General features: G+C 42.4%; 1 protein-coding gene across 4 annotated transcripts in view; it reads left to right on the top strand.

The window, feature by feature from the left end:
• Positions 1 to 23,310, top strand: part of elmo1 (engulfment and cell motility 1 (ced-12 homolog, C. elegans)) — a 117,466-nt gene that overhangs the window by 39,965 nt on the left and 54,191 nt on the right. For 3 of the 4 annotated variants that reach the window (XM_037093109.1, XM_037093111.1, XM_037093110.1), the window contains exons 3-13: positions 6,447 to 6,487; positions 6,749 to 6,821; positions 6,949 to 6,999; positions 7,105 to 7,274; positions 11,968 to 12,003; positions 13,803 to 13,902; positions 15,160 to 15,311; positions 15,453 to 15,531; positions 17,512 to 17,562; positions 17,950 to 18,072; positions 19,390 to 19,518. In XM_037093109.1, the coding sequence (XP_036949004.1) occupies positions 6,447 to 6,487; positions 6,749 to 6,821; positions 6,949 to 6,999; positions 7,105 to 7,274; positions 11,968 to 12,003; positions 13,803 to 13,902; positions 15,160 to 15,311; positions 15,453 to 15,531; positions 17,512 to 17,562; positions 17,950 to 18,072; positions 19,390 to 19,518 (1,005 nt within the window). The remainder of the gene's footprint in view (positions 1 to 6,446; positions 6,488 to 6,748; positions 6,822 to 6,948; positions 7,000 to 7,104; positions 7,275 to 11,967; positions 12,004 to 13,802; positions 13,903 to 15,159; positions 15,312 to 15,452; positions 15,532 to 17,511; positions 17,563 to 17,949; positions 18,073 to 19,389; positions 19,519 to 23,310) is intronic. The other variant, XM_037093112.1, reaches the window with a different exon arrangement.

Genomic DNA, 23,310 nt, shown 5'->3' with positions numbered 1-23,310 from the left:
CAGCAAACAGCTGATGACACGCTAATGAAATGATTAGCGCTAAGAATGACTACCCCTTGTCGGGAGTGGGGGTGGGGGGTGGGGATGACATGTTTACTGTTACATTGTTTGATTACACATACACAGTGTTTAAAATGGCCTGTGTGTGTGTGACTCATGGAGGGGCTAATGATCGTACAAGCTATGAGTCACTACTGGAGCCACAAATGCCCTCGTCAATGGATGAGCCGCTGAATGAAATATTGAACTACAGAGTACGGGCGCTTCTGGGTTTGCCTTGAGGTCGATTTAGGGATGGGGTTTCTGTGTTTAATGACCCCCTTATCAGTAGGGCTGCTGCAGTCTGAATTTTAAAGATCTGCCTTTCGTCTTCACTCCATGAAGCCTCGTCGTCTTCTTCCTCCTCCTCCTCCTCCTCCTCCCTCTGCTGTTTCTCCAATTCTCTTATCTTTCCCTGTCATCTTTCTCTTGTTCCTCCTATCTGTTGCCTCCTCCTCCTTGTCCTTCTTTGCTTTCTCTCCTGTTCGTTTCCCCTCTCACTCCGCCTTCCCGTCTTTTGTTGTAACTGTGAAAACTTGCGCTGTGCCTCCTCCTCTCTTGTCTTCCACCGTCAAACCCCCACCTCTTCCTCCTCCCTCCGCATCTCCTCTGTACAATAGGCCCTGCAGCAGCATATGGCTGTCTGAGTCATGCAGTGAGGAGTGGGTTTCAGGCACTCGCGCTGTCTTGAGACACAGAGAGAGAGTGTGTGTGTGTGTGTGTGTGTGTGTGTGTGTGTGTGAGAATGCAAATTTTGTGTGTATATTTTTTTGTTTGTTGTCGTGGGTACAACTCTGCATAAGTGAAATTGTGTGTGGGCGTGTTTGTGTGGCAACATGCATACTTGTTACTATTCATGCATGTGTGTGCGCTTAGGTGTTAGCAGTATGTATGTGTGTACCCTTGTATCCATTTGAATAGGGATTCACGATTCACGTGCGTGTTGCTGATTTCTGTCTGCTTGTGTTGTGCTGCTCCTCTGCAATATGTGTTTGTGTGAGCGTGCGCATAAATAAATCACGATTCCTGTATCTCTCCAAGTATCTTGAGTGCCCCACAGGCACAAAAGTCTGACATTTGTGTATGAACACTACTGGATCAGTGCAAATGCAGGCAATTGCAATAAGTGTTTCATTGTTCCTGTCAGAAACGCTGCAGAAGATGGGAGGAGGAGAAGGTGGAGGGGCTGCTGATGTCTGCAGGTAGAAAATGCATTTTGGAAGCAAGCAGGAGAATTCAAGTCAAACTGAAGGGAAACCAGCTGAGCTGGATGGATGTTTTTATTGGTTATGATTCAGTAAACTTTGAAGCACAGTACGGTGTGAGGCAGGATAAAAATGAGCTGAGTTTAACTCTGTGTTCAAAACAAAGCTATATAGCTGATTTAAAGCTGCATTAACTGAATGTGAGTACACTCCATGGAAGCAGAGACAAGTTACAACACAACACTGCCATTTTAGCCACTTTTGAGGTCAAATTTGATGGCAAACAGTGGCTTATTTACAAATGTAGCAGCTAAGGAGCAACATTAGCATTGATTTGGACCTGTGTCTTGCTGATGAATGGAAGTCTTTTTTTTAGCTCCGTTTTGTTCTCCACCAACTCTTGAGGGAAATATCTGGCTCTTGTGCTGCTAAATGCTAAACTATACTGACTTTGTCTGACTATTGCTCTGCCGTTTGTAGCTGGGCAGGAAGTGTACAGTGGGTTTTTTTTTCAGAGCTTTTTCATTAAATATAGCTGCCCGCTGAAGCAGTAAAACAGTGAGGGTGAGAGCGCTGAGCGTGAATCAAAACAGCAAAGGCTGAGCAACAACACAGATGAGCTGAAAGATGCTGAAATGTGGTGTAGAACAGATTGGAACTGCAGTGTTGGGTAATGATCATTATCTGTGGATTCAACACTACATGCTACACCGTATTACACACACACTTCAGTCTGCTCTGCATGTTTGAAGAACCCTGCTAATATAAAAGTATCGATTATAGAGTTGATGCCAGCTGACACTGAGTGAAAAGCGGGGCACACCCTGAACAAGTCGCCACTTCATCACAGGGCTGACATATAGGGACAAACAAGCATTCACACTCACATTCACACCTGCAGGCAATTCAGAGTGACACGTTAACCTCACTTGCATGTGTTTGGATTTGCTGCGAGGCGACCACGCTAACCACCGCACTACTGTGCCGCACAAATATGTACTTTTTTTATTACTGATACATAACACCTGCAGCTGAATCTGGTATTTTCATCAAACAGGGAACCAAATGTGTGAGAAATCCCAAAATAATTGGTTCTTCTAGAGCCTGACTGATATTTTGCTCAGCAGCCGATATTGGCCTATGACAGATATATTGGTATTGGCGTATATGTGAAATTGAATTACAGAAAAATGTGCTTGGGGTGCTTACAATATCACTGACGTTTGCTGTTTCAGTGCACTGATGTCGTTTTAGACAATAAAGTTTATTGTTTGGCTGTAGGATAGCCTGCCTCCGTTAAGGCTCTAATAACCACACTTGAACTATGACTTTTAAAGAATTTGTATCAGCCGCTGCATGGATATCCGATTTTTGACTCCCTAATATGGGTATCAGCATCGGCCCCAAACATCCAGTAATGGTTCGGGCTTTAATAGTTTGAAATGTCTGTGATTAACGTTCTGCCGTCTGACATCAGCCCTAGCTGGTGAATTTTGTGATTGTTGTGTAGCTCAACAGTCTTGAAAAGAAAGACATCAGGCGTCCTTGTTATCCTCCCACTTAGGAAGAGGAGTGCTGTCAGATAACGGGAGCTCAGAGCTGATGGATAATATAAACTCAGTACGGATTTAATATGGCACATTATGTTTTATTACACCGTGGATTACAGCTCTCACTTCTCTGCGCGTGCAAGGGATGAATACGACTCATGCCAGGTGTGACATAGTGCTCCCGAGTACAGACAGGGACATGTGATGGAGTAGGAGAAGACCAGACAGGACAGTGCAGGTGCTGTGACTCCCGGATGATGAAGGTGCTGCAAAACGCCTCAGAGGTAATTGGATAGACGGTGCAGATGGAGGCCACTGGGAGAGGAGTGCAGAAAACGGGGTTGTGGAAGGGCTAACTGGAGAAATAAATGATGAGTTAATTCATAAATTAATTTGTAGATTAAATGTTTAACCAGTCCAAATGAATTATAAACCAGAAACAGGCTGTACGTGACATTTTCTATCATTCAAATTTATGTTAAACAAGCTGAGCTCTCTGGGGAAGGGGAAAAAAAAAATCAGATGAAAGGGAAGAGACACAAGCTGATGAAGGGAAAATACAAAAAAAAAAAACCCTCAACATTTAAATGCACAACTGTTGCACTTAATTACCTAATCAGACTTGAATTGGTAGATTCATGATTAATGACTTAGATAGAAGGTGCAACTGTGCATGTTAGATAGACCTCACATGAGAGAAAGGGATCTGTGGTTTGCACTGGTAACACAGAAGCTAAGAAACATTTCTGTGTTACAAGTTCTAAAAAGTTATGCACATATGGTTCATTATTTAACTATCATAATTATTATTTAAAGCAGAGACATTGGTATTTTATCCCATTTTGGCGCCCGCCACAGTTTCACATAAGTGCAACACCACTGTTTGAACAAGAGTTTGTAAAGCAGTAAAGCAGTTGTGTAAAAAAAAAAGTTACATAATGTTGCTTTAAACATCCACAACTTAAAATTAGGTTATTAAAAATAAAATCAAAACTGGATGATGCTTCAGTCCTAAATGAAAGAGGGAATCGCTCCAAGAACAAGTTGTTTCTATGTCTTTTTGAAATATCGCAGTCGTCGCTGTTCCTTTCACGACTGAGCATGTTAATAGACTGAAAACAAACCAAACTCCTGCACTCACGGATAACTAGTCCGATTATTTATTGTGGGCAGAGAACAAACGCGCTTCAGCTCGAGGCCATCATCGGTCAGCTGATAATGGTCTTGAGAAGGAGGCTTGGTCTGTGACGATTGCTCGCCTTGTAGCTGAAAGGCGTTCCCTATTTTGTGCGCAGTAAATACCTAAGCTAGTTCTCTGTGATTGCCAGCACAGAACTTGATTTGTTTTTTTGATGCTTGTCACCCCTGTGCACCTGGTGTATTAAAGCTTTTGAGTGGCGCGCGTTGTTATTTTTTTCGCCGTCTTCGTATTAAAAAGCTGAGCATCTACTGTGTTGACCTGGCTTATTCAAGTCACGTTGAAGCATGTTTGTCAAGAATGTTTTTTCTATGCTTTCAACACATTGTACAGTATATTCTCTACAGGGCGTCCTGATTCACTGTTTTTGGCATTCAAGTTAAAAACTACTGCAGTTCTGAGTACTTGTTGGACATTTCTGTTGTGTGTTCACTGTAGTCTGGCACCAAACTCTACGTCCCAAAGAGCCCGCCTTGAGGATGACGGCAGCGGCGAGCGAATATCCTTCGCCCAGATATTAAGCTAATACTGACTGGCATTGTGCACACACACACACACACACTCCTTACATTTGTCACCTCATCCCCGCTGGCTCTTCATATTCCTCCAGTCCCTTATTCTTTTTCCGTTCAACATCCACACTACTGCTCCCTCTTTCTCTCCCACTATTATCATCCACGCTCCTCCGTGCTGTGTTTGCTGTTGTTTTTCTCTTCGTCTTATTCAATTTGCTTATTTTCTCACTTTTGTTTGTATCTGCTGTTCTTTCTTTTGTTCCCGTAGCAGCCCACACTCTTCTTCTGTCACCTCTCTGCCTCTCTCTCCCTGTCATATACACGCACAGCATCCTGCCAGCATTATCTTGTCTCTGTAAGTCTTCCATCACTGCAGCTCGTGCTCTTTGAAGAAACCTCTCTCGCTGCTCCGGGTAAATCCCAGTGAAGCAGCAATTCTATTATATCATCCCCACAATGCTCTGTACATTGTGATTCCATAGAGATGCTCACTAAATTGCTGTGTGCGCGCGTGTGTGTGTGTGTGTGTGTGTGTGTTTGAGACTGTTTGATTTCGTGTGCATGCTGTGTGTTTTGAGCAGATTATGTTTGGCACAGAGGGGATAAGAGACCCTTCACCATCCTTAAAAAACACTGCCTCAGCTCTTAACAGCCACTCTTGTTGGAACGTAACCTGGGCTGGTGTGTACTTTGTTCAAATCTTTGAGTACTGTGCATACCAGTGCTTTGCATCCTCAAGTTATGAGACTTATAAGAGTGAGAGAGTTTTCAAACAAACGATGGTCAGAATTATTTGAGCAGCAGAGGTTGAGATATCCCGGCTTTCATCTCAAGTATGGGTCAATAATGGGTCAAGCAAGGTACCGATGCCAAAACAATACTTTTTAATGTAATGATATTTAAACCTTGCATAACTGCAGTAAACCTCAAAACTGTTATTCCTTCATATTCTGTGGAAAATTTTAGGTTCTTTTTTGTTTTGGTTTTACAATTTAAACTAAAAGTCTGACATGTTGCACCTCGAAATCCCAAAAGTAAAAGCACATTTCATTAAGTATATAAAAAGGGTTTAAGTATTATATTCGGCAAAATAAGTGTCTGCGTCCAAACTCGTGTATTATATTGGCACAAATATGGACACATTTTCAAACAATAATCAGACTTGCTATACTTTAATCAATATAATTCTTATTTTTCACAGTAGCAATAAACCTGTACCATTTTTTTTTCTCTCTCTCCACACACACACACACACACACACACACACACACACACACACACACACACACACACACACACACACACACACACACAGCAGTAGTGCCCACACAGCCTCACCTCCCTACAGAAGAAAATTAACTCAGATTATGTTGTTCGTAACATACAGTACACAAACCTTATTATATTTAACTTTTAATAAAATCACTCACTGTTGTGTCAGTTCCCTGTGGTATCAAACATGGCATCCAATATCTATAATTGTTGTGGTATTGTAATGTAGTTAGATAGTCCACTACTGTTACACAACTACTGTGTAACTGTGGATGTGACTTTGTATCTGCCAAATCAATGTTACGGGATAAAGTGAAAAGTTTATCCTGCTGAAAGTTAGTGGAACAGAAGTAAAGTAAAAGCAGCATGGCAGGTAACTCTAAAAGAAAGTAAATGAGTAAACATACTTAGTTACTCTCTCCTACTGTGTAGCAGCTGGTCTGGAAGCAGTTTCACATACAGTAACAATGAATGACGTGGTGCCACAGACATGGTCAGTGATCCCACATGAGCAGTCGGAGAGTTAAACACAGGCTCCTTTGGAACAGCCTCTCATTGTGCCAGTCCTGTAATACAAAGTAATTGCAGCTCTCTGAGAGTTGACTGTTGTTTTAGGAACTCAAGCTTGGACTGTGGACTAAATGTAATTTTGCCTTTTTCTCCACAGAAAAAGCCTCTTTCAGCCATCATTAAAGAAGTGTGCGAGGGGTAAGTCTGCACAAATGCACGCCGTTTGCATTTGAAAAATATTTCTCCTGGGCTTCTTGCAAAAGCCCAGCCTCTCTCTCTGTCTCTCTCTCTCTCTCTGTCTTTCCCTCTCTCTCACTGTCTCACTCTCTCACTGTCTCTCCCCCCGCCACACTGAAATCCTATTAGCTGTTTTTCACACTAAGATGTTCTCCACTTTAACACCAATTATGCAATGTGTTTTGTTTTTTTTCTCTCCTCCCTCCATCCAATGGCTTTTAGGTGGTCCTTGGGGAACCATGAAAACTTTGCTCTGCAGATTGCTGACGCGACAAATTTCTACATCACAGAAAAGGTTTGGTTATCTGTGTTTTTTTTTTTCTTTTTTGCTCCAGGCAGCTGCGTCCAAGGTTCCAAAAAAAAAAAAAAAAAGAATGTCTCAAGTGCTCACTAACTGCTTTCATCCTGGTAAATCTCCACAGAATCGCAATGACATTAAGAACGGCTCAATCCTGCGCCTGACCACCTCTCCTGTAAGTTAAATGATCATTGTGGATGCACAGGCAGAAAATGATTCTTTTTTTTTTTTTGTTATCTGAAGGCATATTACCTCCTCCTCCTCCACTCTCTCACTCTAGTACCAGACTGCAGTCGGACTTCATGAGCGGATCCAGTCGTCCAGCATGGATGCCAAGCTGGAGGCACTGAAGGACCTGGCCAACGCGTCCCGTGACATCACCTTCGCCCAAGAGTTCATCAACCTGGATGGCATCTCCCTGCTCACACAGATGGTGGAGAGTGGGACTGAGTAAGTCTGTCCATCTCATTCTCTGCTTTGGATTTCCTCCGTCACTGCTGTGTTTTATCCCTTAACTTCTTGTTCCTGTATGATGGGTTTGACTGGGAAAACAGGGAACAGTTAGAAGGTTGGTGTAAGATACTGCAAGAGTGTATATCCGACGAGTTTTGCACCCACGCAGGTCTGAGGTCAGTTAGTTTCCAGAGGGTCTTTGGAGTTGCACTGTGCATTCTGATTGGTTAAGTTCAAAGCAGATGAGTCACCTGCCTTCAGTTTAGTAACACTCCTTAAATCACTCTATTGAACTGGATTTTTACTTTGGCATTAGCTGTTGCAGCTGGCTCTCTGCAGATGTCTTTGCTGTGGGAACTGTGCAAACTTTAGGATTTCATAGCAACACTGCAACACTTGATAGAAGTGTCAGCATCAGACTGCACTGCACAATTCATTATACACCACACCTAAAGTAGTCTTGTTTACAATCATGTATTCACTTGGAGGCTCCTTTTGCACAGGACCAGTGTTTCGACCCCACGTTTGTGTGTTTCATGTGGCGCGTTATCACCTGAATGTGATGTCAAAGCTCTGTGTAACAGCAGCTTTCAGCAGCAAAGCATATGTTCTCCAGCAGCCACTTGACTGATGTAGTTGAGAGCTAATTTGCTCTTGTTTAGATCAAGTAAAAGATGCTTTGTGGCCGAACCGCATTTTGTTGCTCCAAACCTTTTCTGTCATCACTTTCAAAGTCAATAAGTCCGATCTCACAGTAGGCTTGGCCTGATATTATATTGTGATGTTTCCCGAAGCAGTATTTTTCACAATATCAAACAGCTGTCCGATTCTTCACGAGAGGAACATAACTGACTGTATTTATCTGTATCTCTATTTATCACACATTTTAAGTAAAACATATTACAGTGTTATTTCTCATCTGGCTGGCCCACTTGAGTTTAGAGGGAGGGGAACCAGTGACAGAGTAGCTGCACCTCATATTGTCTGCTATTCTTATTATGTTAGCAGTTCTTTCTTTGCAACAAATTTCTAATTTAAAAGTTCTTATTTAATATAATTATGTTGTTTTTGAAATTGTTGTTTGTGAAGAAGTGAACAGCATATCAACCTGTCAGTGCTTTTATTTAGTCATACTGCTAATCAACATAAAATACAAATGAAACAAAACAAAACGCTGTAATTTGAAAGTAGATAATATCGTCTAACGCGATTTTCGGGGAGGAAAAATATGATAATAGCCCATCTCGTAGCACAGCTGCAGTCACATTTCACTTGTTCAGCAGAAAACAGGGAAATATAACCTCAAATCACGAAGGTGCCGATTCATACAGGGCTGTTTATTTGCCATTTGCGGAATTTGTGCTTTACAAATTACAGACAGATTCACACGAGATTAAGATCACAGACGTCCTCTGCAATTACTCCAAATTACCCGAGGTCCCTAGATAAAACAAGTCTTATCCAAATAGGGCTTTAGTGTGAAAGTGAGAACATTTGTCTTGACGGCTAGTGAAAAGAAGCTATTAATGTTTTGTGCTAAAATAATTTATAGCCAAAGTAAGCGGTTTATTTAACATTATTTATCTACCATTGTGCAGGATTGTAGGGTAAAAGCACAAGTAGCCTGACAGATTGCAGTTCTCTCTGCCTGTGTGTAGGATACCTGTATATTTTTGAGGGGTCAACATCGGCTCCGGATGAGCCCACAGAGGCCGTCACCCAAGTGTGAAAAGGGGAGAACTGGCTTGTGAAGAGCATGCCCGGGGGCTCCTGTTCACCTTTTTGTTGACCATGATAGTGATATTACACAAAACTGAGATGAGAGCTCTGCGCTCCTGTTTGGACTGTTCAGCAGATCCAAAAGCTCGCTGTGCGGAGGGCCCTGGAGACCGTCTCAACTGAAGGTTAAAGTGAGGACATTTTTCGCTGAGGTGGAGTTTCTCAGCCGTGATGCCAGTGGGAGGTGTGTGTGTGTGTGTGTGTGTGTGTGTGTGTGTGTGTGTGTGTGTGTGTGTGCGCAAGGCTCCAGTCAGAGTAAAAACCCAGAGGAAAGTTACAGTTGGAGAGCAAATGAACACACACACACACACACACCGAAGCAGACATACGGTGCAAACTGGCAGGGAGGGCAGCAGCAGCCAGCCGGCCGGGACTCTCTCGTTTTCTGCCTCATGCAACACTCATTATTCATCCCTTTTACCCTGCGAGAGAAAAAGATAGATTGAAGAATTGTTTGCTCGCATGAGGACACAGTCGTGTTGTAAATGGTAAATCAGAAGGTCAAATAGGTTCTTACTCCAGCACGGTTTTAAAAAAAAAAAAAAAAAACAACCCAACACTTTGGGTGCTCCTGAGTGCTTCACATGTGCATTAAAGGTCAGATTCCGGTCAGATATTTCATTTCTTTCTCCTCAGCAGAAACCACTTAATGAGCTCCTGTTTCAGAGTACAGCAGCAGCAGCAGAGGCATCTCTAGCATTACGCTCACTCTCACTGTTTGATAGGGAATCAGTGAGAGGCCTCTTCTCCCATTTTGCATATAGTTCTGAAGTTAGCAAATATTTGACATTGTTTGATCTCACTGCACGGAGCCATCACAGCAGCCCCGATGTTGACTCCTTCTCTGCTGCTGCCTCTTGCATTAAGTATATATTTTATGTGAAATTACCATCGCAGCCATTATTCAGCACTGGAGAGTTTAAAAGTGGCCTCTGCATGTGTGTGTGTGAGTGGTTCTGCTGCATTTCCATCTGAACAGAAGGAGCTTATGAAACACTGACACGCTGTAAGGTATCAGTGTCTGACACACACACACTCATTAGTGTGCTGCAAACCAACTTGAACTGTAATTATTCAAGAGGCTCAGTGCTGGAGACTCTCGAGGGCAGAGCTGGGCTGTGATCTAATGCCTCTGCCAGGCATGTGCCGTATTCATGTGGAAATCGGCTGCTCGCATGAGCTGCACCAGACAAAGGCAGACGGCGACCTCTACTGACCGAAACATGGAACTAGTGTATGAATGTGCTTTGACACAGGGAGGGGTGCAGGATGTGCAGTGCAACTTCAAACAGCTTATTATGAGGTGTTATTACTTTTAGAAAATGATGGGAAGGTAGATTAGTGATTTCTCATCATTCAGACAGTTTTTGTTGGTCCATGGGTTTTGTGACTCTGGTGCCACCCCAGTACAATGTCGTTTTGGTTTAGAAATTCATCGATTAATTATTTTCTTCATTTATTTTCTGGGGTAGAGGGGTTGTGCTTTTTTTACCCACCTATACTTGAGAGTTTTACTTGCAATAGGTAAGTTATATCTATCATATCTATCCACGTCCTGGAGCACTAAACAAATAAACCGACACTAAAAATAGTGGAAGAGTCTCTTACTGGCTGTCAAGTGTTTTGATTGGCACTACTTTTTAAAGGAAGAGATAGTTTTGTGTTTCTGTGTTGGTATATTTACCAGAAAGTGTAGGTGATGAGTCAAACAATAAGGGGAGAAAAAACATTGCACACATCTACAGGGCTCAATATCCACCATTTAATGCACCAAAATAGGGATGTTTCTCGCAACACTGCACTCAAAATGTCACTACTTTGGTGCATTAAATAGTCGATATTGGAGCCCTGCAGTTTCACTCTAGAGAGCAATCTCTTTCTGTGAGCTTTTTAGAGGACAATGTCAAGATGAGCTATTTTCTTTTTTCTTTTTTCAATCAGATTATTTCTTCATTTCTGTGTAATTGATTTATTGCAGCATTTCTTTTATGATGCAGTATGTACGACCATTTGGTTACAGCACATACCAAGGAGACTAAAAAGATAGGTGGGCTGTCCCAGGCTGAGACAAACTGAACGTTGAAGTGAAAACATATTATATTAGCTAACATCAGGAGAACTCATAGATTAGCCTAAATGTGTGTTATTTGGTGGAGGAGATAAAGTTTAGAGATTTGCTAAGTTTGTGGAGTTTCACCGTTTGTTTTCCCCCTCATAGTCAGAAACTAATAAATGCTTGACGACACACCTCGTTAGGTTTTAGGTGCGGATTCTTGAGTGTCTGTGGGATATGATAACATAGTCATAATCCTATAAGCATCCAGGAATTGAGCAAGTAAATGCTTTTTTTTTTTTTTCCCCCTAAGCTTCGCCCTGGCGGGGGGGGGCTACAGTCTGAGACTTTGAAAAACCCTGGAGTGAAGGGTTTTGTTCTCGTTTTAGTACATACTGTGCACCTGTCACTCAGGGTGTTTGAGGTGTAAAACCTGGATTTTCCTTCCTTTTTTTCTCATTAAATGAAAGCGCCTTTTGATCATTTCTGTCCGTCGCCACCTCTACCCGAGCTTGCTGTGTGACTGTAAGGTTGGCAGCAAAAACTGCTCTTTCAACTGTTTCTGCTTTGGCGAGCTTTTAATGTTTAATGAGTATTGGTCACTGGTTAAAAGGGTGTGCTCAGAGTGGGTGTATGAAAGTGTTTGTTGGGTGAAATATTGACATTGTATCCCAGTTTGCTTATGTCTGAATTTATCCGGTAAAATTTCAATTTTTATGCTGTGGAGTGTGGTCTCTTCTTTCAGGGATTTCATGAATCACCCGTTTGTGATGTGTGTTGTTCCCTGCTCTGTGCTGGCTGAAACGTTTGGTTGTGTGTTTCCCGACTTTGACAGCAAAGTTTCTCAAATCTTTGCAGGCGCTATCAGAAACTACAGAAGATAATGAAGCCCTGGTAAGCCCCTCCCCTTTCCCACCCCGACTGGGTAACGTCATTGGCTCTGTGCTCTTTCTAACCTGCTGGCCGGGTCTGCATGATTAAGACTCTGGCCCTAGTGCCTTATGGGAAATGATCCATGTACTGTACACGTGTCACACAGCCACCGACAGGCTTCCAGCTGAAATCTCATGCATGTGGTTTTTGGGCGGTAGACTCAGTCGACATCCTAATTCTTCAACACAGGCTGAAAGAAGACCAAGATTTATCTGTACAAACTTAATGGCACCGTTGTAAACCAAACACTTCTTTCAAATTTAAATGTTTGCAATAGCTTAGGGCTGGGCGGATATCGAGGCATTTGGGTCAAAAATGTAGGGATATTTTGCCCAGTCAAGGAATATAGGATGTATATATATATATATATATATATCATGCATAGTGATCTAGCCTTTAAGTGTTGCAGTATAATTTTTAAAGCCAAACGCCCAGCCCTATCGCTGCCACATGCATTATTACTTCTATTACAATTAAATCTTGGTTTTCTTTCCGAAACAGTGCTACACAGGGTGAGGGGATTGTCTGTGAACCAGCTACGTACTCTTGTTCAGTAGTTTAATCTACTAATCTCAGTATTCTGCGATCTTGCGTAGCGTTGTGCAGCAAACTAGAACTGCTGTTTTACTAACGTTTCATTTACCCGATATCTCTAATTCACCCATCAAGCAGCAACAACTGTCAGTGATGCTCTCTTGATCCTCCGTCTATGTAGGAAAAGCCTCTATCTTCAATTCTGTATGTTTATTTATTTATTTATTTATTTATTTTTTGCTGAATTTCTCTGTCATGTTCAAACCAACTCTACAGGCTAACTGTAAAATATATGTATTTATATTTATTAAGTGATTCTAACCCTGAGTGCATCAACAGGATACTGCTCAGTTCTCAGTAAGAGTTCTTGGCTTTAGCAAGATAGGGTTGTACAAAACCTGATTTCAAAACAGATGGGACGCTGACTTAAACAGAAGTAAAACAAGAAAGTGACAGTTTAGTCGAGTAGAGCTGAGGTGGGATTGTTTTTTCTTCACCGTACCTTGATGCAATGCAATAGAAAAAACAGGACGAGCAAACAAACAGTCCAGGGTGGTTCTGCAGTCCCACTTTAGAGCAGCAGAGGTCAGCATTGTCAAAGCCATGAAAACATTAAGTTAACTGAGCGGTTGTACAACACAAGAACAGCAGAAATAACTTTAAACTGTCTGTTCTGCTTTGAGTTACGTGCAAGTAGAAACTTTCCATTTGAATGATTCCTGAATTTCTCATCAAGTACTTCCAGCAGTAATGTAACAGCTGTTTTAATGTGTTTCCTGCTTTGGCCTCCTGTGACTCTTGCGGAGTGATTTATTTCCCCTGATATTCGTGTAACTGCATGACTTCACTCTATTATGTAGCTTTTTCTGATCCTGATTGAAAAACCGCACTGTGCTGCCCGGCTCCTGCTGGCCTTCTGACGGCCCCCCGCTGTCTCCCGAAGGCCAGTCTGTCTGCGCTGCATCGCACAAACCTCTGTCCCATTTCCCCCTTCTCTCTCCCTGTCTCTGTACTTCTGTCTTCCTCCAGCAAGCCTGGTCGCAGCATTGAACTTCTTTCTCTCGCTCCCTGCCACCTCTCTCTCTCTGTCTCTGCTGACCGCTCATTCCTCGTTATGTTCCAAGCCATCTGGGCTTTGCCGCTAAACACTGTTCCAAGCCATCTGCTGGAGTGAAGTTTGCTATGGTGTGTGTTTTTTTTTTTTGTGCGTGTGTGTTGTCTTGTAGTTTTGGTGACCTGCTGTCCTTCACTCTGACGGCCTTCGTGGAGCTGATGGACCACGGCATTGTCTCCTGGGACACGTTCTCTGTGGCCTTCATCAAGAAGGTCAGCCAAGAAGATGCCTCATTTAACAGAGCAGGGATTTGAGAGGAACTTGCATAAATAATACTGCTGTCATTCTGTATGTGCTGGAAAATGTTTGATTCAATAGTTACTTCATGGCTTATAGGGTCAGTGTAAAGTTGGAGGTTTCGCATTTTCTGTTGATGCAGTCATGAAACCAACCAGTAACATTTAACAAGCCCTCCTTCATGTTTTTCGTTCTTGCTCCTGTTGAGTGTTTGAGCTTCACCGCGTAGAATAATGTTCATGCAGAGTTTGACACAAGAAGGATGTTTTCATATTCATTGCTGAGAGTGTAATGTATGTCTGTGCTCTCTGAAAATTTTATTCTGAAAGGCGGAGCTTCATGCATGATTTGTGACACACGCGTGTGTGTTTTGGAAACTCGAAGCCTCCAGTTCACATAGACCGTGAATGAACTGTACAGTGAAGTAGAAGACAGCAGGAAAACTTAAGAAATATTTGCCTGTTCTTATAAATTCTTGAATCTCTTATGAGGGAGAAGGAGTTTTCTAAGGATTTGAATGTGGTTCTTATACTTTTTTTCTGCAAAAACTATATTATGATAATTATATATTTTATTATAAGGGACCTTTCTTGGCCCTTAAAGTCACCTTATTTCATAAAAAAACATAAAGTCGAACAACACAGCAGCAATAACAGAACATGTAAACAACATACCATTAACAAAGCATCTGTATATAAATCATCAGTGTAAGATCAAGTCATGGAGTAAGGCATGGTTCAGTCAATGAGTTAGAACTGTCTTGAATTTTAAAGGGATGCAGTTAAAGTAACAAGGCTAGTTAAAAAGAAGAAAAAAACACATTTGTGAGGGGTGTCCTTCATGTCTTATATAGTTTGGTGGTGATCTTGGTTTAGTTAAAGCTAAATAATAGACAAGAAGTTGCGAATGGCACTTTGGCCTAGAGAGAATCTATCGACATATTTTAACTAGAAAGTCTAAGCAAGGTTTTACAGTGGTGTGTGTCCTTAACATTACTCACCTTGAGATATCTTTTACATTTATTATATCTTAAGTAAAATTTCATGTTACGTGAAAAAATGCCACACAACTTGGATTTTAAGTGTTCAGAGAAAGCATTACACCTATGAATTAAAATGTATCTATATTCTCACTTGTTAAATGCAACGGTTTTTTTTTTACTGTGTTTCATGATCATGTAAAAACAACATCTTATAAATGATTCGGTGTGTTCTGCTCTGTCCCTCCTGCAGATCGCCAGCTATGTGAACAAATCGGCCATGGACACGGCAGTGCTGCAGCGGTCCCTGGCCATCCTGGAGTCCATGGTGCTCAACAGTCAGGATCTTTACCACAAGGTGGCACAGGAGATCACCATTGGACAGCTCATCCCGCATCTTCAGGGGTGAGGGGGGGGGCGGGATCAGTATGAACTGGATTTATGTTCATTGATTTGTTCAGCCATCATAAAAGCCTCGCAGACCGCACGAAAAGATGATCACTGTGTAGTTTATAATCATATATCTGGGTCATTTTCCGATTCCAGGACGGATCAAGACATTCAGACCTACACTATTGCTGTCATCAATGCTCTCTTCCTCAAAGCCCCAGAGGAGAAGAGACAGGTGAGGCTGCACTGTGCACACACAGCACTTTCACACCGAGCTGTGCATCATTTTCAAGACGCAGTGAGCTTGACGCGGTACATTCACATGTGATCACATCAGCATTTTTCCACTGTAACACTATACTGCGTGTGTGTTTACGTTTGTGTCCCTGAGTCTTGTGTTCATTCTACATCACAGATTAGACTGTAAAGTAGAAGCAATGAGTTAATCCAAGAGTTCACCTGAAAGTGTTGCAGCATCTTCTGAAACAACTGAAGTAGATGTGGTATTTTTTATAAAATGTGATAAAACAACCGAAGAAAAACATAAATTGGCTCCACACAGCTCGACCGGTATAATGTAAGTCTTTGGGAACCTTGACATTCTAAATTGATTCAAGAAATACACCATTTTCACTCTTTCTTCACTGTAGCTGCCAAGCTCAAAGCACTACCATGCTCTCCATCTGACATGGCTGCACTAGCTGCGCATTGAGGTTGTCAAAAACCTCTTTTCGAATCACTTTAGCAATTTCTGCAATTACACCTGACGAGCTGTAAGAAGCTGTGTTATGTCATTTTTTTCGGTTGTTTTTGTCCCTTTTTCTAACAAGACCCCATCCACTTCAGTTGTTTGGCAGAATGCTGCGACGCTGTATTGCCTTGAAGCTCCAGAAATGTTTTGTGAACTAATCTTCGCTTCGACTCGATCAGCATGGGGTTCAGTAAATCATGACTGAAATTTCACTTCGGGGGTGAACTTCAAGCTCATATAAAATCACAACCAAGCTCCCCCCCCCCCCCACTCATCCTTCTCTCCGCTCCTTAGTGCAGAATGTGCTCGACCATGCTCTCATTTCTCCTCTCTCTCTCTCTCTCTTTCTCCCTCTCCCCCACCTATGTCACGCTCTGCCCGGAAGCTAATCACATGATCCCTCACATCAGCACCATAAGGGTCCAGCGATGTGCTGTGACATTAATAATGAATGATGTTAACCCACAGCTTTTCTCCTATGCAGCATACAAAGACGCGCTATGCAGGAGCGAGTGCTCAGATTTTGCAGTGCTTCTTTTGTGGAGGCGCCAATCAGAATCATGTGGCTGGCTTGCAGAAACCTAAAGCGGCTTTCTCTGGTTGTTTTAGGTGATAAGTGAACAATAGCTTCTTGTGATCTGCGTTTATAGCAGATTTCTGCAGGGAGAAAGTTTTTTATAATTATGGGACGGCACCTGTTCCTTGTACACAGATCCATCACAGGTGACACATTTAAAACAAGGCAATAGGCTAATGGCACTTTTGGTTCTCAGGTTGTGCTGTGTGTGCCTCAACGCACAGATGGCAGTGTGTGTGTGTGTATGTTTGTGTGTGTGTGAGAGAGAGAGAGAGACAGTGTATTAAGGACTCTACCATCAGTTAAGCTTTTATTATGAGTCTCTCACCATTCTGCTGACTCCGTTACCCCCCCTCCCTCCACAAGCTGCACCGCTGACAGAAACAGAATTTTTTTAACCTCCTCTAAGACTCTTTTGTTTGTTTTTTTCTTTTTCCTACATTCACTCACTCACGCTCTCTGTCTCTCTGTCTCTGACTTTGTTTCCTCACTGCGCACGATATGGTAGTTTGATGAGCACATTGTGGACATCCTTAATTGTCCCCTGACAGTAAGTGCACCCCTTGATTAGCCCACTTTGTAGTTTGCACTGTAGAAGGCATCCGTTAGTGCATTTAGTATCCCCTCTTTTAAGATTACGTTCCTTTTATTGGGATGGCTTCCTTATTTTTTTATTTTTTTTTTGTCACGGCCTGTCGCTGCTTTTTTTTGCAGTGTGCCGTGGCAGTTTTTCTTTATTTTCCCTGCATTCATTCCTCACTGTAACATAGAAAGATGTATTTATTTTGTTGGAATCTTTTGGTATCTAATCTTATTCTCTATGTCTCACTCTCTCTTTCTGCTTCTCTCTGTCTATTTCTCTCTCTTTTTCTCTCCCCACCCAACAGGAGATGGCTCATATTCTTGCCCAGAAACAGCTGCGCTCCATCATTCTCAGTGTAAGTCCCATCATGCCCTTCTCCCCCCTCTATCTCCGTCTCTGTTTGGGGTTATGCCTCTGCACCAGTGTGTGATATCACAATGGAATATGACATCTGCCACCTCTGCCTCTGATTATCAACCAGACTCTCTCTATCACACCTGTTCCCCTTTTCTCTCTCTCATCCTCTCTCTTGCGATAAATCTTATTCCTCCCTCTCCTGTTCCCGCACCTGAGTTATTCTTTCTAATCCTCCTCATTCGCTCCAAAATCCTCTTATTCTCCTTTGTTATGTTCTCCCATCTTCCTCCAAAATCCATGTCTCATCCTGAGACCCATCCCTTCTGGATGGACCTGACACCTCCGGCACATCCTCTGACTTACCTTTGTCCTCCGCACCACGTAGAACGTGATCCGCAGCCCCACGCCCATCAACGACGAGATGGCCCACCAGCTGTACGTGCTGCAGGTGCTCACCTTCAACCTGCTGGAGGACCGCATGATGACCAAGATGGATCCCCAGGACCAGGTGGGGGTGACGGACTGTGAACAATGGGTGACAAATGGAGGGACGGAAGGGTGGTCGACGGGATAGACAAATGGCTAGATGCCAGAAAGAGAAAGCGGGGGACGTCATTAACACAGATTTGGTGGAGTCACAGGAGGAAGTGGGTGGAATCGGCTTAGTTCTGCCTGAGCCGGTTATTCAGAGAGCAAAGCAAATGTATGATGCATGCGGTAAATACACCAACACTGAGGGAAACGAGAACAACAAGACTGATTGTGATTGTTTTCTCCATATAACTTATCTGAAAGAATAAGTATTCGGTGAAATGCTCCACTGCAAGTGCAAGCACTTTATTGCAGACACGCCTTGCAAGAATTTATGCAGAAAGCGATCTGGATCAACTAATTAGCAATCAATCACACAACAAAATGAAGTAACACGATGTGTAAAGACTCAAAGGATAAGGCTGCGGATAATTTATACGTCTAACAGCAACAAATCCCATAAAGCAAAACTGAGAGTACTTTAGTCTGTCCATCCATCAATACTTTTCGACTTCCCTGGCTTTTTCATTTTAAGAGAAACTCTGAGTTGTTTCTGAAAACAGCTGGGCATTATAGTTTATAGCAAATGTTACTCAAACAGGAGGAAATTGCTGGGGGGGAATATTTTGAGCTGTACACTTGCATGTGGGACTGACTCAACAAAGCGACAGCGTTCCATATTTATCATAATGAAGACACGCCGCATGCTGCAACTGTGTGGCTTTTTGACAACAGTAGGGCTCCATGGCACAGAGGAATAAGATACGCAGCCGTGGTAGTTTTGGTCTTTTTTGTGGGATTTGCTGATGGCAAGAAAAGTGTTACCGCACTTGTCTTTTAAGTTTAGACATTAGCAAGTCAGAATGGTAAGCAGTCAAAACGCGGTCGTCTAACTGTAGCTGACATTGCAAAAGTCACCTCAGAGGATGAAGGTGTGCAAAGAACAGTCCAGGTGGCAAACATTTCAGAGGTACGGGTCACACAAAGGAATCCTCCACCGGGACAGTTGCGCATGAGCCAGCTGCCAGCAGTAAACAATCATTAATCTTTTATTCAGCAACAGTTTGGCCCTGATCCATCCAGGTTCCTTTAAAAAAAAAAAACAAACAGTTATTTCAAGTTGGCCAAGTAATAGAAACAGTGGAGACACATGGATGTCGGCCAGGTTGCCTTGGGCACCGCAAGACAGCAGAGATGAGGCTGAAGCATTTGTTTAAATTATAAAATGGTGAATGGAAAGAGAAGACAGATGGATTTATGAGCGGCACTTTAATATTCTTCTCTGCGTGTGCAGGCTCAGAGGGACATCATCTTTGAGCTGCGGAGAATTGCCTTCGACATGGAGATGGAGCCCAACAACAGCGGCAGCATCGAGAAACGCAAGTCCATGTACACCCGCGACTACAAGAAGCTGGGCTTTATTGTAAGTTTGGCACGTGTACCACGGGGTCTCATGAATACACTTGTTCTCAGATCTACCACACACACGCACACACACACACGGGACTGAGGATCAGAGAGGAAAACACCAGCCAGTCTACACAGGACGGCTGTTAATTGGACATGATTGTCCTTCACTTCAAAATCGTCAGATTGAAGCGTGTGTCTATCTGTCTCAGCACACCCAGAGAAACAGAGTTTAAAGAGTGATGGAAGATGCATTCAGATCATTTACATGGACTTTCTCAAAATTGTTGTGTTAGTACTTTTAGTTAGGCTGCCAGCAGCGGTTCAGTTTTATCAGCACAATATAATTAAAGTATAAGGCGTAAAGGCACTCGTTCTGCAGGGAAATACTGATGCATCAGTGTCTAAGCAGCGTTTTACTAGCTGCTCAAGGTGGAGCGCCTTCTCACTGCTTTATGTCCCGTTGGGTATTTTAGTTCAGTGGTTCCCAACCTGTGGGTCACACCCTCTCCAAGGGTCGGATAAGAAAAAGATAAATCGAAGGAGTCGTTAGATGATTCATGTGGTTGCAAACAAAGAATATTCCTGCTCCAGGCATCTGTGTTTGTTTTTCTCCCTTTTTTTCCGTGAAACCCTGAACACATCACTCATTAGGCCACAATTATTTATCTATTTATTTATTTATTTTAATTTTGTCTCTTCGGTGCCATTGATAACAACTCGATCAACAACAACTGATTTGTGAAGAACGGCACCAGGCTTTGAGGTCAGCTTTTGTAGAGGCTAAACTACGAAATTGCAATGTCACGTGATGCTGTTTTTTTTTCCCCCATAAGCTTACATTGTGAAAGAAATGATACAGTTTGTGTAAGCATCACAAGCCCCTGCAAAATGACTTCACCTTTTTGCCGTGGTACACCACTGAGCAGTGTTCATAGCTGTAGTCAGATTTTAATTGATCAGTCTATAAAGAGGACCTGCTTCCTGTGTAGATATAAAAGGCTCATTCTAAGATAACAAAAATGCAACAGTTCTTTAGATTTTACACAAAACCATTATGTTTAATTATTGTCCATAATTATGAATATTATATTTATGTTGACAGACTTCACTAAATTCTACATACCATATATGATCAATATAATTTATTTTACTTGCCTCTATTTTGTTAAAAGACACTTTCTGGTACTTTCACGCCTTTGTTTTGACAGAGTAAGGTGAAGTAGCAGTGAGGACATGAGGGTTGGGGGGAGGTGACACGCAGCAAAGGTCGCCAGCTAACGCTGAGCTGGCGTCATGCAGTTATTTGGCACAATTCGGTTACAGAGGCGCCCCGTCGTGTGCAATTTTTTCGCCTGAAACGCAATTTGATTTAGTTTTGAACTTTTGAAGTGTGTTTTTCTCATCATCAATATCTGCTCCTCAGGCGTTTTCCTCTCCCTCACCTTCTCCCAAAATGTTTACTACTTCTCTTTCTCATTCTCTCGTCTTCCTACCTTGAGGCAGGCATGTTTTAATAAACTGTAAATGTGTGTGTGTGTGTGTGTGTGTGTGTGTGTGTGTGTGTGTGCGACTTTGTGTCGAACACAGTGGTCTAATATAGCATAAGAACTTGAACTAAACCCACTGTGGCTCTGTGTAAGCCCAGAGCTGTTTCGGGGCTCTTCCCATCCACGCTCCCACTGCAGTGTGCTCGGCAAAGATAAGGACAATTGGACTGCCTTGTCTCCACTGGTGTGGAGAAAACCCAGCCTAAAATCCTTAGTCTGCTTTCCATGCTAGACAGCTTTCAGACTCACACACACACAGAGACAGACACACAAACATGCCGCACTCACACACACACACACACACAAGTCATAATTCTCCAGATAGGCCTTATCACTGCTGAGATAATTTGTCTGCCTCCAGGTTCTTTAAGAAGGGATTGTGGCACATGCTGGAATATTTCTCGCTTGTCCATACGAGGGTATTTTTGAAGATATGCATGTGCCTGGGTGTCTGTTTCTGTTTTAAGCCTATAAGTCTCCTGCTTCCTGTCAGGGAGAATTACAAAAGCTGATGAGCCTGATCTCGGTGTCCTCCATTCCTCTTTCATCCTCTGCTCTCCTTCCTCCTCTTCCTGTCGCTTCCTTCCTTCAACATCCCGTCTCACCTCTGAAGCTCGAGATGAGCCTCGGAGTGACGCGTTTGCATGTCTGTCTGTGGATTTAATCATCAGTCGACTGAATTCTCTGCAGTATCCCGGAGGAATTAAGCATGATAGACTGTGACAGCGCAGGCAGCATCTATTTCCATATCTCATACAATATTTAGATGGTATAGGACGCAGTCGTGTGTGGGCTGGCGGAGCGGGCTTGTCATCGCAAAGTTTTGGGTTTGTTCATGGTTTGTTCCTTCTCAAAATGTGCGTGTGCTTGAATTGGCTCTGGCTGTTTTGCAAACCGTCGTGCAAGTTTTTAAACTGTTTTACTGCTGAGCTTTCCATCCAAGCAGCTGTTTTATTTCATTTCAGTACACTTTGAAAATCAATTTGCAAAGAAAAACAGCTTGTTGCCTGAACTGTTGTTAAAGCATCAATGCGGTTTTCTTTAGGTGATTCAATCATTTATTTATTGGTGGCGCCCACGATGCAGAGTATCTAATCCAGGGCAGTTTGTCTAAAAACCTGCTGCACAATACTATACACACTTTATTGTAAGTTAATACATGTACAGGTTGTAAAGTTTGATTTAGAAAATGCAAGAAAAGGGAGTTGATGAGTCTCCGTGTGCAACAACCTCTACGGTCCAATTCAGCTACTTGTAAGCTACTGTTAGCTTCAGCATTCGAGCGTGGGGTCTTTCCTGACATGTTTTATATCATAGACCAAAAGCTTTTTCTGCAATTTGTCGTTCTTGTGGCTCATAGGTTGGGTGGGGAAAGACGAGACAATAACGGGTGACCTGTAAATCCAATGTTCTGTTGCTCGTGAGTTTTACCAACGAAAAAAGGGAAATCTCCGAATCCCGTGTTAACCGCACACCATACTTCAGACATCTAACCATCTAACCTTTATCGAAAAACCCACAGACTCTCGAGACGAGGGGAACTGAAAGTGCAAAAAATGCCAACCTTAGTCTATTTGCGTTTCTGACTTCGGCTCACAGGATTCAAGTGGGCGGGGATAAGTAAGAGAAAAGGCTGATGTTGTGAATTTGCCCCGCACGAGTCAGGATTTGGCAACATGTCAGTGTTAATGTGATCACAGTCGTCGGGTTGTTTGATTATGATGCCAAGCCTCCATCAATCAAATCCTCGTTCATGAATGATGCTTAAAGATGGTTTCCTTGTCCACACTTTAACACTGACTTATGCTTATGCTGTTTTTTGGTGTGTTGTTTTTTTAAAGGTGCACTATGTAGTTTTTGGGGGAGAAATTTGAATTGGAAGAGAAAGTCAAAACGTTCATTGACAGATTTATTTGTGCATAAACAAACTAAATAAACAAGCTCTTTGTTTTGATGTCTGAACAAACAAGCTGACACAATGTCATACTGTTTGACTTTGTTTCTACGTGGCGGACCCTGCCACCCTTCAACTTTTTTATTCTTCTGAGAACAGCTTGTTTATTCACTGATGGAAAAATGAAATAGTTTTATAGAGTTTGTATTGTTACCTCATTAATATTGTAGATTAAAAGTTTGATGAAAGTTAGTTTGATTTTCTTCACCAAAAACTACATGGTGCCACTTTTGATGTTATCGGCTTTAAAAAGGTAACCACTCAGCAACGTATCTGCAATGTAGGTCAGTATTGATACTTTGTA

The sequence above is a fragment of the Acanthopagrus latus genome, chromosome 3, assembly GCF_904848185.1.
Source record: "Acanthopagrus latus isolate v.2019 chromosome 3, fAcaLat1.1, whole genome shotgun sequence".
In the NCBI taxonomy this organism is placed as follows: Eukaryota; Metazoa; Chordata; class Actinopteri; order Spariformes; family Sparidae; genus Acanthopagrus; species Acanthopagrus latus.
Note: the sequence above shows the minus strand (reverse complement) of the source record. Positions and strands in the feature narration are given on the sequence as shown.